General features: G+C 38.1%; 2 protein-coding genes across 4 annotated transcripts; one reads left to right on the top strand and one right to left on the bottom strand.

Moving 5' to 3' along the window:
• Positions 1-12: 12 nt before the first annotated feature.
• Positions 13-15,951, top strand: LOC145486810 (uncharacterized). 3 transcript variants are annotated; one of them, XM_081465529.1, is made up of 12 exons: positions 13-106; positions 307-406; positions 866-977; positions 2,088-2,189; positions 2,918-2,982; positions 3,862-3,924; positions 8,432-8,473; positions 10,000-10,184; positions 10,441-10,639; positions 11,218-11,360; positions 14,575-14,746; positions 15,005-15,951. In XM_081465529.1, exons 1-12 carry the CDS (start codon positions 78-80, stop codon positions 15,071-15,073), a joined length of 1,281 nt encoding a protein of 426 aa, XP_081321655.1. In that variant the 5' UTR covers positions 13-77; the 3' UTR covers positions 15,074-15,951. The 3 variants fall into 3 exon arrangements, with proteins under 3 accessions (XP_081321655.1, XP_081321653.1, XP_081321654.1); XM_081465527.1 differs by having other exon boundaries at positions 14,575-15,951; XM_081465528.1 differs by lacking the exon at positions 13-106 and having other exon boundaries at positions 324-406; positions 14,575-15,951.
• Positions 4,830-7,894, bottom strand: LOC145486809 (E3 ubiquitin-protein ligase TRIM32-like). Its single transcript, XM_081465526.1, has 2 exons — positions 7,521-7,894; positions 4,830-7,406 (listed from the first exon to the last, which is right to left on the bottom strand). The coding sequence occupies exon 2, from the start codon at positions 7,212-7,214 to the stop codon at positions 5,517-5,519; it is 1,698 nt and encodes a 565-aa protein (XP_081321652.1). The 5' UTR covers positions 7,215-7,406; positions 7,521-7,894; the 3' UTR covers positions 4,830-5,516.
• Positions 15,952-16,248: the final 297 nt, after the last annotated feature.

Here is a 16,248-nt window from a genome sequence, read left to right as displayed (position 1 = left end):
TGGTGACGAACGTCGAACCGCTGACTAAGTCAAATGCGGTCTCATTCATTTTGGCGGTCTGTTTTGAACGGAAAAACATGGCATCCCAAGTTGAAGATCTTGAAAGGTAATGCGTCAAAAGGAAAACCATCTTTCTTATCTTACTTTTCTGGCGCTTAATACTGTGTTATAAGTTTCTATTTCATGCAATTATATTGGGTTTGATTTACGGTGTTCATCAGGCGAAATATAGTACACCTTCAAAAAATCATTCTACGTTGTGTCGGTTTTTGCTTTTGTATTCTTCATCTTTTGTGCTGTCGTCAGGATTTTTCAAGATATCTCAAACCACAGCAGAAACATCAAATCTCTTGAGTTCTGCAATGCTGTGGATGGAAATCATGAACTACAGTTCCAAAAGCACAAGGTAAAGGATCGTTTCCCTGTTTCAGTTACTATGGACTGCTGACTGCAGACCACTGTTTCAAGGCAATCAACAAGCCAGTAATCGATAACAATCGATATCTGAAGGTTAAGTGTAGATTATCGATTATTATCAGACTTTTCTTCTTGTCATTAAAACACTTTGACTAAGTTTCTGATTGAGATTGAAGACAATTTTTCTGTAAGTTGCACACAAAACTAATGCACAGATGACTTTTACCTTGGTTTTAGATAAATTCAGCTGAGGTTAGGACTTAACCCTCTTATGAGCAACTGATTCACATTGAATAACCAGGCACCTGTTACCTTTTAGCTGCATTATTATTATATTTCAAAAATGTTTACTCAATTTACCCCAAGCAACTTACTTTTTTTAAAATTGAGTTGCTTTTTTGCAGTTATTTGTCAATGAACTGATTATGTTTTGCCATTATCTACGCAGAATCATCTTGTAAGTTTAAAGACTATGTTGATAAGGTTACAAACCCAATCCCGTTTCCTGGAAAATGTAGCAAAAGAAAACTGGTCTTCACCTGACAACATACAAAAGAAAGGTAGGCTATCTGATATTAAAACTTACAAAATTTTACAGAATTTGTATCTGAATTAACCGAGAAAATAAAAATTTATACCTTCAAGCCACATAATTTTCTTTTTTTATTATTATTATGACAAACTAAATTTTTGAGCAATCAACCATATTAGAGTGGGAAATGATGTCATCAATATCCTCACTAGTGAGAACTTGGAAAGTATGCTACTCTGGTTCTACATGTGGTTTTGTATGATTTTTTATGTGTTGTGTATATACTCCAGCAAAACACTTGTGTCTATAGTTAAATACTAGTTATACAACACTTTCCAGTGAAGTATACCGTGACTTGCTTGTATTTTCTCAAGAAAATATGAGTTCAAGTAGGATATTCCATGTTATAATTCAACAAATATTTCCGTTTATGCGCAGTTGGTCTAAACATGTCATGTGACTAAATATTCCCCAGCTAAAAATGGGGAATATCCAAGTGATATTCCCCAATTTTCAAAATATTTATAGGAAAATAAACACAATAGCCTCCATTTCATTTTGGTGGGAAAATATGCTCGGATATTTGTCCTTGAGCATTATCTGTTCCTTAAAGCTCACAGTTTTCCGAGAGCATAGCTCAAGGAAAACTGTGCGCTTCTCGGAACAGATAATGTCCAAGGACAAATATCCGAGCATATTTTCACTTCAAATGGAGGCTATTGTTTATGTATTTACAGTGTGTTCTAGCACAAGAAAGCATTACCAAGCCAAAGAAAAATTAATACATTAGCAGCCGCACCATGGGAAGGTTGGGCATAATACTGTACCATCAAGCATACAATGGCTTTCCTGCCTGTTGATTGGTTGTATTTTCTACGGCATGGTACATGTATAAAATTTATACAATGCCATACCATTACAATTCGTGTAGTTATAAACTTGTTACAGCAGCTGTAAGAAGGGGATATATCTCTAATACAGTGCCATAAGCCTAACTTATTGGATCAGCATTAAACCCTAATCATGTTGTGATTGCAACATACAATATTTGAAATAATTTTTCAGCTTAAGCCCTTCTAATCAGTCAATACACTGTACATTACCTGTTGCGCTTCCCCCCTGATGTTTTCTATTTCAGAACATCAAGCAAATGCAACTGGGAATGAAAGTAAGAAAGACAAACAGATGATTGAGGAGCTGGAGACAAAGATTGATGACTTGGCTGAAACTCTCTGCACCAGTAAGCTCATAATATATATCATGCAGTACTTTTTGTCTCATTCTTTGCAAACAGGTCACGCAGCTGTCAGTTGTTTTGATTGGGTTTAAATTGCGGTCTCCATTAAAAGGCTAATATTTGTTTTGAACTTTACTAAATTAACATTTGCAAAACACATTTTTGATAAGATGTCCCATCTTAAATAACCTTTACGCAAGATTAGAATCCAGACTTGTTTTGCATCCAGGACATTTTGTTCCTGGGTTTGTCTCTCGTTTGACACACTCTGCATAACAATTAAACAGTTTTAATTTTTAACAAATCCCCATATTCCTTCAGTCATATGACAGAACACAGAAACCAAGTGCTTAGTAAAATATAATCACTACATAGTCATTGATCTATCTACAGATCGACATTTGCAACATGAAAGATTAATTCAAATGGGAAGAAACATTTTAGAAAATAATTTTTATTTGTTTAATACATTGAACAGTTGGTTGTTATATAATTAGCCCCTGAGTTTGTTTCCTTATGAATCCAACTTCAACTGAGATACCTAGTATACTCTAGTTATCAGTAAATATTAATACACATCTTACCTGTACATTTAAGCCTGCAATTTAGCAAGAGCTCTTTTCTGCAAAAACTGTTCACTTCTAATTACAAATAACTGCCTAGACAATGCATAGTTTTGCACCACATGAATACTAATTTACAATGAAGGTATTTGTAAATTAATTCTTTAGAACACAAAGTTTTGAAGGAAAAGCTTGAGTTTTTGGAACAGAGAATTGCCGCCACCAAAGACAAGGTACATGAGCACAAAGCACATGGCACAAAGTGCAAAGTAGACAGCTAATAGGGGTTCAATTTTTCCTGTACATGGTATTAATTTCAGGGAAAATATACAGCAAATTTAGATGAATTTGCTTTTAAAGAGTAACTAAAAGAAATTGCCAGTAACTGGTTCCTACTGAGACCTCTGAAAAGATAATAAACGCATGCATTTATACATTCACATTTTAATAAAATTATCACCTAGTCACTTGATTTAGTGTCATCAAGAATAATTTCCCCTAAACCTTTCAGGATTAGAATAAATAGTTTCAACCAGACTGTGTATACTTTTTTAGCTCAGATTTTAAAATTAGCAGAGAAATGCTACATTTAAATAAATGAAAGTGTTATAACTCAATTTATTTTTCTGTTTGAGTGCTGACACAGCATTTACACATGTCTGACATAATTTTCAAAAAAACAGTAAAGAAAGTTGGAACTAATGTGTTTCATTTAGATAAGTAAACAAAAACACTGCTAGAAAGCCTTCAAGAGTGGTGTTGTGGAATCATTCAGGACAGTGCCTTCTCAAATACTCCAAACTAACTCAGTCATGTAATAATTAACAATGACTAACTTAATTGTTTTGTAGACTAACAGCTGTTAAACTAGAAATCTGTCAACCACTTATCAAAATTCATAGAAATCAACAAATGAGAGTCTTCTTGTTATAACAATAACCAAGTGGACAGCCTGGTGAACATAGAACATAAAATGTCAATAGAAATGTCTCATTGATACTGTGCAGCAAATCTGACTACAAGTTTTCATCATGAGGTTATGCTAATAAATATACATACCATCAGAAAACAGCATTGTCATTACATCACTGACACTACTTGACTGTTTTCAGAAAAGCAAGTACGAGATGCTGAAGGAGAAGTCAGAGCAGTTTGTTGGCAAAGTACAGGAAAAGGTACTGTAGCACCACTGTCATTACAAATTTAACAATAAATAGGAAACATTTTCTGTGTTTCTATTGAGTTATGTAGAAACACGAGGAAAAGAATCGGAGAACATTAAATGCTGTGGAAACGTGAGCAGCAGGCAAGTGTTTTCACAGCTTTTAATCAAGTTGTCCCAAACCTTTACATGTTCGAATAACTTGATGAAAATGAGAATGCAAGAAAAAGAGAGGAAAATCACATCATTATTTCAAATTCTCTTCGCTTAGGGCATCATTACGTCAAGAGCTCATGTCAGTCCTGTGTTCCTATAAAGTTATAGACCTATAGCTGTTAAAGCATACCCTTTCTTACTAGGTGATTTTCAAATTAAGTCTAACAGGCTGAAACAGGCCCTGAAATAATAGTTAACTAGATGCCAAAGAAAGAGTATATTTTTCTATGTTACAGGGCTCGAAAAAAGTGCCGCCCCATTGTCCCAGACAAGCAGATTTTCCTTCTGAGCAAGTAAATTTACATTCTCACTTGCCTGATGGGCAAGGGATCAATCAAGTTATCTGCCAACTAAATCATTAAAAGAACAAACTAAGACTTTCCTAGGCCAAGCAAAATTTTTGAGCTACTTGTCCCAAGGGCAAGCTGGAATTCAAGTTTTTTTTTTCAAGCCCTGTATGTTGCTTCCTTAACCCAAATATGTCTTGCTTCATCCAGAAACAGGCTTTTGGTCAAGATTTGAAAAGTTGGTGTCCAAAATGTGCAATAGGGTTGGCTCAAATGAACAATTTGTAAACCAACAGGTGAAAAATAAAGCACTTCTCTTTAAAAATTTGGCATACAACAGATGCTTGGACACCAATCTGGCTAAGGCCAATCCAGAAGTAATTGGACAGTTATGGTCAAAGTCATAGGCTGATTGCAATTGGCAAGTCAAAAAGGATGTTTTGGAAAACCATTCCTTCCAAATGGTCAGTAAAGTAGTCCTAGCTTACGGGGTAATGATGATTGTAATGCAGGATATGTAAACATGTATTTGAAGATCTTGATAATCTCTAAAACATCAGTATAATATTGGATGTGTGCGGAACTCACAGAGGGATCTTCTTAACCTCATGTGAATATCGTGGTCAGTCATTCCTATTTGGTTTATTTACTTAATTATTTCTGCTGAGATCAAGTTCAAAATATTAGTTTTGACACTATCCAGATTAATAGTTCATTTGGATAATATAAAATATTAACAAGTAATTATGCGATTACAGTAATCTAAATAACTGCCTTTTCAACTTAATTCAATTAAAAGCTAAAGAAAACTAGCCCCCAGATAGTCTTGATTCATCTGAATCATTTGTTTTGAATGACACAATAGGCCACATTCATATTCTTGGTAATGGACTTGAACTAGCTTGCAACCAAGTCTAATGCGGGGAGTCGTGTCTAATGTAAACACCATTTATCTCTTTTTGCTGGTATTCCTCCACACGAGCCTCCATTGCAAGCTAGTTCCAGTGCAATACCAAAAATGCGAAAATGGCCTATTTGATGTTGTTATATTTTAACCCCTTTTAAAGTTAGTTTTTCAAATGAAGTCACACTGCCAGTCACTTTACTCTGAATTGGTTTCTACATGTAGGAGTGGAAATCTGAAAATCTGAATACAATGGTTGTTGCAGTCAGACACAACCACTTCTCCCTGCTTTCCAACTGCAACAGCATATGGCAAACAAAAGTTGTCAGCCCCACTACCAAAGCAATCAAAGCTTCTTACAAAGTTTCCATCGCAGTCAAGGATCTGAACTCGATGATTTCCAGAGTCACACACAAGTATGTTACCTGCCAAATCCACCGTCAATCCTCTTGGCTGTCGGAATTGTCCAGGTTCTCTTCCAGGCCTTCCAATCTGTTGCAGTAAGACACCATGACGATTATACACCTTAAGGCAGTGATTGAAGGTGTCAGAAACAATAAAGCGGCCCTGATGAAACATTGCAGACGATGGTCGTTCTAGCTTGTTTTTTCCACTCCCACCAAATTCAAGGCATAAATGCCCACTGTGATGGAAAACCAGCACACGTCCATTTGATGAGTCTGTAATGATTATACGTCCCTGTATGTCAATTGATATACCTTCCACTCTGCTGCCAAGTTCAATTGAACTGCTCATGTTCCTAATCAGGCGGCCTGCTGAATCAAGAATTTTTACCTTGCGACTTTCACCATCGAAAGTGACGAGGTTATGATCTAGATCAAAATCAATCCCGGTCGGAAGGCGAATCCTCCCCAATTCATCACTTGTCAAAACATGGAGAAAGGTGCCTTGATGATCAAAAATCTGGATACGACTGTTTGCGTGATCAGCCACAGCAATACAGCCATCGTCACGTATGGCCACACCCCACGGCAGATTGAACTCACCTCCATCACTGCCAGCCATTCCAAAAGCATGGGTTTGTATTTGATCCTGTGAGTAATCTGCTACAGTCAAGCTAGTGGTAGAACCATCGGGGTCTTGGTTACTGCCAACGACAAGTTTTCCCAGCTTTGTGAACTCTTCACTTTCAGTAATACTCATGTTTGGGATAAATGCAATGGAATCCATTCCTGGTATTTCAAGTGCCAACCCTATGGCATCAATGTCTGTTAGCTGAGACAAAATGGAAGGTTTTTCCTCAATAACCTTCCTTGTGGGAAGTGAATTGATCTGTTGCTCAACACTTTTGATCATGTCATTCGCATAAGCAATCAAATTCTGCATCACTTCCCGTTGCTGTTTTAGTCCTCGCTGCTGCCTGGCCACAGCCAAATTAACTTCCTGTATGAGTTCTTCCTCACTGGCTCTTACCATCTGCACTATCCTTTCCGCAGTTTGCCGAATATCACCTTCAACTTGCTGTCTTCGGTGTCCAACACTCTCTGATAAGTCAATCATCTTAGTCAACAAATCCTGTCTGACTTGCAAAGCCTGTTTGCACTTATTAAGACGATCTTCCACCTCCTTGACTTCTTTGATTCTACCTTTTCCAGAAATCAGAGTGGTCACGATGTAATTTGTTGGCAGCTTGTCGATCCCCCCCGGAAAATCAATTTCAGTGTTAACGCGGCAGGTGGGGCAACGCACGTAGGATTGATGCGGATTTCGAGCATTCCAGTCGGTATGCTGCGCAATGCTGCTTAAGCAATCTTTGCAGACTGTGTGAGAACAACTCAGACTTTTAGGTTCCACGAATTCCTCCAGACACACCGGGCATTTGAGCTCTTCTTCCAAAACTCTTGATAAGTGATCCTGATCTCGTCTCCAGCTCATATTCTTCGCTGCGTTTACGCAAAGCGTTCCAAGCACACACGATTTTCGACACGTCGTGTAGTTTGTAAAACGAAGAGAGCAGCGTCTCTGATGCTTTCTGTGATCGAGAACTTGAAATTACAGTCGCAACTTATTGGTAGATAGTTTCTCGGAAAATTGCAGAAATTACACTGTTCACTTGCACAAACACTCCTGTCTGTAAAAGATGAGCAAATCAATTAAAGCAAGCTGTTAGGCGACGTCCAAATTACAACTGAAACCACCACTCAAGTCCCGACAAGTGGAGAACTACGGATTCGTTAATACTTGCCTTGATTTTTGATTGCCTTACATGGCATCTGTGCTTAGAATGGCTTTCTTGGTAAGCGAAGTCTAAAACCGCAGCGAAATACGCTCGAGGGCTTTAGAAGGTCGTGTCAATAATAACCCTCGCTTTGCGTGATCTTCCAATCACGAGTGTTGTTTTAGATTTTTGTTCTGGTTCAAAGTATCTGATAACCTCCTCTGCATTCCTTGATCCTTCTAATTGTTCGCGCTCAAATGTCATTGGTACACAGGTTGTGTGCACCGTATTTCCTTGCCTCACGTTGTGTGAGCAGAAGACGACATGCTGGTGAGGTGACAAAGAAAAGACTTGTCTTGGCAAGAACAAACACTTTTCGAAATTCTACTCACAGGCCTCACGGTATTTTCATTTGATAACTTCCATCCTTTTGGCGTTTTGGTAATTTAAATTTTACAGATTTCCTAGCCAGAATATTACGTAACAAAGATTGCTGACAGTTTCTGGTGCGACATGTGCTGAAACCGGAAGTGAAATTTTCCCGGAAAAACATTTGACCAAACTTCCGGTTGTAATTAGCACACCGCAGAGGTTTGAAATATCTCTGAAACGTCTTTGATTTTCGATCTCTAAGAAAGGAGACTGGTTAAATGCTGTGTAAAGTTAGGTCTGTGTGAACGATGATCTTGAAATAAATAGTGTTCAAACCACAACTTAAGAACCAAATTCTTCGTCTTGGATTTTGAATGGAAGCGAGATCTTGAACATTTTTCTTCGCGTTTTAGGGGTAAATGATCCAATGAGTATCAACAAAGTTGCTATAACTATGAAAAGATAGGAAATGAAATCTCAATGATTGTGTTTCTCGTTTAAGTCTTGTGCGAATGACTTCAATCTGCTTTACGTTTATGACTCGTTTCTTCCTTTTTTCCAGGAAAATGAGGAAGAATCAATTGACGAAGTGAAAGCAAAACAGGTATTAAAATAAAAACAACTTTGCATACCGTCGATGTAAACTCCTAAGAAAATCCCCCAGACGCAAAATACCCACCTATGATATTAACTTCTCTCCCCAACCCCCGCCCCACCGTCGCCCCAACGCTGCAGCTCCTAACCAAAACAGCACAGTGCCTTGTACTGTAAAATCCAGGTTAGAGGGGATTTAGCTGGACTTATCAATCACTAGCAAGCTTATATCTGGGCTGGCTATGCTATATGCAGTATAGAAAACCGTTTAAAAAAAGCTGACTTGAAACATCCTATGAACTGCAAAGAATCCCATTAGGAATATATTTTCTGATCGCCACTCTGATAGCACTTTTCTGTTCTGCAGTAAATAAGTAAGTAAGTAAGTAAGTAAGTAAGTAAGTAAGTAACAACTTTATTTACAGAGGGTAACACATAACAGTAAAAAATTGACGAACCAGTGGCCCTCTATCCTAAGTTAAAAATTAAAAACTATTTACACTAAAAAGATAATAAAAATTACAAAATAGAATACAGCTAAAAATTTAAAGATATGATAAAAGTTAAAAATTTTAAAAATCTAAATCTAGATATGCACAACTAAAAACTAAGCTAAGAGTTTTTGGACAGAAAATATTTTCTAACAGAAGATTTAAAGGAGCCAATGGAGTCTTTCTTGGGAATGTCTAAAGGGATGCTGTTCCATAGTTTTGCTCCATTGGCTTGGAAAGTTCGCCCGAAGGTTCGTTCGAAGGTTTAATTCTTCCTTAAGTGGCAGCCAATCAAGTCGTCTGAGAAGCATCTCGCTTCTTTCACCGATATCCGCATCCAGGATTACTCGAGCTGCTCGCTTTTGCAGCTTGGATACGCGGTTAACGTTCTCTTCTGACGCAGTGCACCATGCACACGAGCCATCCAGCATTATCGGCTTGATCAAGGCGTTGAAATAAAGCTTACGCTCAGCGAGAGGCAAGTTACGCTTAATCTTCTTCAGCACCGCAATACGTCGTGACACTTTTTTACAAATGTCATCTATGTGTTCAGTAAAACTCAAGTGAGTGTCTAACTTTACCCCAAGTAGCAATCTGCTTGCGATGTATTCCTTGGCTCTATTTGAAGTGTTGTGTTCTGTGAGGTTGTCAGTAAGATCTTAAGGAATTTTTCTGTTTCCCAAATAAGTAAAAGTTCTATCGCTATGGCAAGTGAAGTCATCAATATATGTATGAGAACTAATCAGAGCCACGAGTTAGGGTGTAAAGAAAACCAAGTTTTTGCCTTGCATTTGTAGTGGAAAGCTGTAACTATGATACACTAGCCCGAAAGTTGTTCACTACCCCCGGGCTATGAGACACGACTTTTTTGAACGCTGCAGACTGATTTTTTTTCGCAATCAGTTTCGAAAAGCAAAACATATTTTTATGGAGTAATTTACGCAGAATTTCCGACGCTTTCCACTACATACTTTGTAAACCGAGCTCTGATTGGCTAATTGTACTTTTAACACAAGCTCTGTTGATGACGTGCTTGTTTTGACAGTTAGAAGCCGACTTGGCTATCCAGCAGTGTGAGGCGGCCATCTCTAGCCTTGAACACTGCAAGGGACTACTGCAGGCCGAGGTGATCCGTCTGGAGGAGTGTGTTAATGAACTGCAAGAGGAACTGAAGATACAAACAGTGCTCAATCAAGATTGTGACGAACACGAACAGAAAAAACGAGAATGGTAATTAAATAACAACATTTTCTTTCCTTCCTTCCTCCCCTTTCCTTTCTTTCTTTCTTTCTTTCTTTCTTTCTTTCTTTCTTTCTTTCTTTCTTTCTTTCTTTCTTTCTTTCTTTCTTTCTTTCTTTCTTTCTTCCTTTCTTTCTTTCTTTCTATCTTTCTTTCTTTCGCCCTTTCTTTTTTTCTTTTTTTCTTTTGTAGTTTCCCACTGTTTAACCATTATTTCCCTGAAGGAGTGTTTTTTATCGGTTTCAAGGCTGGCCGCCGCTGTACAACTGTACGCTAATCTTGGAGGCGTCAATGTACAAAGTGTTGACGGTGACTCTGTCGTCTTAGAGATACCAAATGACGCTAGACCAGGAGATCAGGCTACTGATCAAGCGGAAGCCCCCCTGATTCTCACCATAAAGTTTAGACTCGAAGGAGGGATACGTCCTGTGTTTGCAGAAGCGAAGGTAAGGAAGTTTGGAATTTTCCTGGAGCAGACCTTACTCTGAAAGGATAACGTATCTGAAGGACACTAGAGAGACTGTTACCCATTGGTTTAGCGTCCAAACATCTTTTGTTTAAGCAGACTAACTAGTCTCTATCATTTTGAGCCAGAAGATCAAGCGTGTCATGTGCTTGGAAACTGATTCAGAGTTCTATATTTGAAAAACTCCATGCATTTCGTTTAGCCGAAAATGCGCGAACCGTGAAATGTAATGGTGTCTAAAATTAGGCTGCTCTTTGAGTGGAAAGCTAGACGAAAAGACATACGAGTTATTGACCAAGCGTGAGGTCAATATGGATGAGGTCCATAATCGCGCAAAAAAAAAAAAAAAAGATCGAGGCCAATCTCCACTCTCCAGCTGTCTTGAATGAACAAGCTCGGTCAATAAAAGATCTAGTATTTGCCATAGAAGATACCATTTTCTTCACAGCGGGAAATGATAGCGCCATCTTGGCCGCCTGGGTAGCCAATCACAGCGCAGGATTTGGTTCCTCTTGCCCGCTCACGGAGCAAGCATATTATATCTCTTGTCGCCCGCAGGTCAACTTGGACTCGCTGAATATCGACGATCTTGTTAGTGAAGCTGTTGATAGCGAAGACGTTGTGGCGTTTGTTCTTCAAGTTAAAAGACGCTTTAGAAACCAGCGAGGCCTGATCAGAGAAGTGGAAGAATTACAGACAAAGTGAGTGGGCACTTTGAGAAGGATTTCATTATAAAAAAAATTGAATGTTTATTTGCTGTTATTTAAAAAAAGACATTTCTCAGGTATTCTGGCTTTTAGGAACAAAATTAGTCGCTTGGAAAGATCTGAGCAACGATTAGTGGTTCTTTTGAATTTAAGGTTCCCCTCCCGTTATCCGTCTTGACTACCCCCATGTTCTGTTTTGTTCTGTTTTAGTCTACTAGTTTGGCCACTTTAATGTTACGTTCATTCACTTAAGGAAGCTGTAATCCTAGCTTTCCACTGAAGGTTATTTTGTGCCCCTTTATAGTAAAACAAAATAACTAAATATATCGTAACACTCAAAGCATCCAGGTATTGTGCTATTTTGTCTTACGGGGTGGAATTACTCTCCATACTCTTGGGCCTTCATTCCCTCTCCCTTCTCCCCTCCTTGCACACAGTAAGGTACAGGGTGTTTCAGGGTCAGTAACTCATCGTTATTACATGGCTTTTGGGTAGGCGACGCGCTTTTCTCCATCTTCAACGTTCGCCGCTCAATCATTCAAAATGAGGAAACGTAGTTATGGAGTATCTAATGTAAATAACATGTATTTAGAAAGAAGTATTTAGCTATTTTCCTTATTTATTCAATTTTCAAAAACAGAAATCAGATCAGTCTTTTCTCACGCAAAGCTAATGATTAGTTGATTAAAATGACTGAAAAAAAATTGGAATGCCCGAGCTCGTTAGTGAGCTATAGCCATTTTTCAACTGACAGAACTCAATATCAAGGCAAACCCGCCATGTTTTCAATGTGCGCGTGCAAACACCCGACTGGTACAATGCCATGCACGAGGGCAAGCTTTAATATGAGCACAATGCAATGTAAGTCAAAGCAGAGGAGACCGGGAACCCACAATGAGCGACAAAAGTACCAATTTGCTTGGAACCAAATTGCTTGCCACGGCTATCAAACTGCAAAATATTTGTGACACTTGAGACACTTTTAGAAAATGCCACTTTTCGATATTTAACCTCTTATTCTATATTATTTGCAAGGTCATTCCTCACATTTGCATTGCGCATCCTTACTGCGCATAATTTATGGCATCATTGGCGCGCGCTCGTGCACGCGCATATTGAAAACATGACGGATTTGCCTTGATATTGAGCTCTTTCAGTTGAAAAATGGCTCTAGCTCACCAACAAGCACGGGCACCCCAATTTTTTTTCCAGTCATTGTAATCAACTAATCATAAGCTTCGCGTGAGAAAAGACTGATCTAAATTCTATTGCTGAAAATTTAATAAATACGAAAAATAGCAGATACACTGTGGTCTTTTCTATTTTGCAGTCGGTAACCACGTCAAGAAATTTAGTTCAAATTTTAATCAAGGATTTAGCTTTTTGTCTGAATCAAACTTAAAATGTTTAGTTGTGTCCGACACAATGTATTGACTGTAGTTTAATGCGTTTTCTTATGAGTCTGGGCTCACAAAGATTTTACAATTACTGGGAATGCGTTTTTATAATAAACATTAAATAATGCCAAAATGGGGCATTTTCAATGCCTCACTGCTCCTTAATGAGCATGGGCACTCCCCTTTTTTATTTCAAAATTGAAGTTATCATATGACAAATATTCAGTGGACAAAGTTTGAACAAAAATCTATTGTCACTTTTATTTCAGAGGAATTACCTTAAGGTGATTCCTCATTTGCATTGCGCATCCTTACTGCGCATAATTTGTGGCGTCATTAGCGCGCGTTCGTGCACGCGCACATTGAAAACATGGCGGATTTGCCTTAATATTGAGTTCTGTCAGTTGAAAAATAGCTATAGCTCACAGTTTGATAGCCGTGGCAAGCAATTTGGTTCAAATATTTTAACAAGGATTCAGCTGTCTGTCAAAATCAAACTTAAAAAGTTTATTTGTGTCCGACACAAGTCTTGACTAGTTTGTGGCGTGTTTTCATGAGTCTGGGCTCACAAAGAGTTTACAATAACTTGGAATGCGTTCTTGTAATAAGCATTAAATAACGCTAAAATGGGACATTTTCAATGCCTCACTGCTCCTTAACGAGCATGGGCACCCCCTTTTTTATTTTATAATTAAAGTTCTCATATGATAAATATTCCTTGGACAAAGTTTTAACAAAAATCTATGTGCAGTTTTATTTCAGGGGAATTACCTTAAGAAACAATAGAAATAATCTGAAATAATAGATTCAAGTTGTACAAAGTGCTCTGTTGTTCAGAACTCCAAAATTAAGGCAATTTATCACTTTTGTTCTTTTCATCTCGACATGTGCGTATAAAACAGACTGGTTCCTTTCCTGAAGTTTAAACAATTCTGATCTATATGCTAGATTGCTACACGTGTTAGCCACCCGGCCCCTCGAACGCTTTTAACCTGCCAATAGCGCAGAGACGACAATAAGAGATTCTTAATCCAAAACTTTAAGGTAGTAGTGTGTGGTTTGCACGTAGCGACAAGTCCGCACAACAGAGAAGCTGAAATGCGGCAATATACTGAGCACTATACGAACAATTCACAAATAGAAACCAATGAATAAATAAAATGACTGCGCATGCGTGTGAGCAGGCCACGCAGCCTCAGTAAGGTGCTCTTAGGAAGCGCTTTTTGTCAGAAATTTTTTTCTAACTGTCCACATTTTACTGCGTCTGCTTGTATGAGTTATTCTTATGTAAAAACCAGCTTTAATAATGAGATCATAGCCGACTTTATTATTGAAAAATAAACGTTGATTTTGTGGGCCGAGGAATGCGCTTTGGATGGCTTCTTAGTTTGCTTCATGGGGTTCTTTTTCACTGATATGCCAACAGGGACGCAAATGATAAGCCCGTGATACGAGTTATAGAATTTCTTCCGTGATGGCGCAACACCAATGCGTGCAACATCTTTGATTGATTTTTGGTTGCGCGCGCTAAAAGTTGATCAAACACACAAGAAGGATTTCCTGGAAGTGCTACATCGACATCGAGTTGTCGCATCTCTCGCAAATTACAGCGTAATGAAAGAAGTCTGTTCTCTCACTGTATCCCTTGAATGCATTCAGTGACAGTATACAGGCCATTTTCGACATAATAAAATTCTATCATTGCTCGGATCCGATTTAAACTAGAGAAAGTAACTATTCATCCTTCAACCTGATGTGATTTCTTTTGTTTTAATATATCGCAACTGGCCTATTCCCTTGTTTTTGTTCAGTCACGCGATGGACTGGGAACCAAGTCACGGCCGTATCCGAGTGATGCTGGGAAGGAGTGGTAAAATCGTCTGTACTTTAAAAGTGGATCCCAGGTACTCCACTGAACAGGGAAATGTCCAGCTTCTACGAGTAGAGGGAAGCTCTGACGAAACGGGAATACATAACTTGCAGGTACATACCAGTGTTCCAGATAAACAAGGGGTCTCAGGTCAAAAACCCGACGAGGTCAGCAACGTGACCCGACAAATTAATAGAAAATTTATGATGATTTGGTGGGAGCATTGGAAATTGACCCGTTGGAATTCCTCATTGGCACCATACTCTGAAAATTTATCTGGAACCCTGACATACGCGTACGGATTTAAAATCTTGAAGTTAATCTGGCACGCGGTGAATGTCAGTCAAGTTCGTAATTTTGTGTATTTTCAGAGCACCGGACCCGGTAGGAGCCTTACAGCGTGGATCAAAGATCTTCAAGAGTTTTTCAGCACCCAGTGACGAAATGACAGAGTCTCCCACATCTCTTTCGAGCGACCGTAAACGAAGGAAAAAAGTTGACACGTGGCAGTTAGCCGCACTAGAAATCGAATTAACAAAAACCACAATTATACAGTCATACAATCTTTTTAGCTTAGAAAAGACACAACTCCAAGACTCTACAAAACGCGTTTTTAATGCTTGTATCTAAGGGGTTTTTTTTTATAAACCAATTGTTTTTATATATTTACAGACTTTGTCATTTATATCTCAGTTGACAATATTATATACAAGATGCATTTTTTTTGTAAACAGAGGTACCTGTAATTTTAACGGTATTTTCTTACGTATAAAATAAATATAACGTATTTTATATTAATCGAACATTTGGAGTGAACGTGCTTGGAGTATACAGTAACAAAAACGTTTCGATTCTCTGACCTATCACGTGTACGTCACACAAAGGAAGATTGCGAGACAAGTCGAGAATCAAATCTTCGGTGAACATCCCATGACAATTCACCATTAGTTTTAAGAGATTTCTGCCTTTGAAACACGACAACAAAGTTATAAGTGAGTTAATACAGTTCATTTCATGATGCTTAACTCGATAACAAAAACTTCTAGAGTTCAATGTCAACATTTTTTTTTCAAGGAATGCCTCCAATTAACAAGAGTTTTATATTATTATTAATGGTACTCTGTGGTGTCTCTTTACAAAAAAAAATTAGACACAAACGGTAACAAAACAGGAAACTTCTAAAGTTAGTTTACGTTTTGAGAGGTGAGTATAGATATGTTTCTTTCTCGTCACCTCGCTTTTTAAAATCTGGTGTTTTCTTTCAGAAGGTAAGAAATCAGAAAAATAAGAACATTCTTATGTCTTATTTTAATTTTACACTTCTCCACTGTTGGCCCAAATAATTGAAAGTTTTGCAGGGTCGTGAACGCTCTCTCTCAAAACCGTCAATCATGCGGGATAACTTTTCGTTTCTCATTATGTGATAGTAAAAAAAAAACGTAGGTCTTGAATATTTAGTGAGATTAAAAAAATATACAGTGGTGAAACTTGGTTCCTTTCGGTTACGTTAATTTCTGTTGACAACAAGAATCTCACCCACCTCCCAACATGAGGCGACTGAAATTCACGTTACAGTACAACAATTGGCCAACTGACAATCTCAAATTTCCTTGCC

Source organism: Orbicella franksi, chromosome 5 (assembly GCF_964199315.1).
Source record: "Orbicella franksi chromosome 5, jaOrbFran1.1, whole genome shotgun sequence".
Taxonomy (NCBI): Eukaryota; Metazoa; Cnidaria; class Anthozoa; order Scleractinia; family Merulinidae; genus Orbicella; species Orbicella franksi.
This window is presented reverse-complemented; position numbering and strand designations above follow the sequence as displayed.

Coding starts and splice junctions, on each gene's coding strand:
- LOC145486809 (XM_081465526.1), bottom strand. CDS start 7,214: ATGAGCTGGAGACGAGATCAGGATCACTTATCAAGAGTTTTGGAAGAA.
- LOC145486810 (XM_081465527.1), top strand. CDS start 78: ATGGCATCCCAAGTTGAAGATCTTGAAAG. Junction 978..2,087: donor TGACAACATACAAAAGAAAG/GTAGGCTATCTG, acceptor TTTCTATTTCAG/AACATCAAGCAAATGCAACT. Junction 8,474..9,999: donor ACGAAGTGAAAGCAAAACAG/GTATTAAAATAA, acceptor TTGTTTTGACAG/TTAGAAGCCGACTTGGCTAT.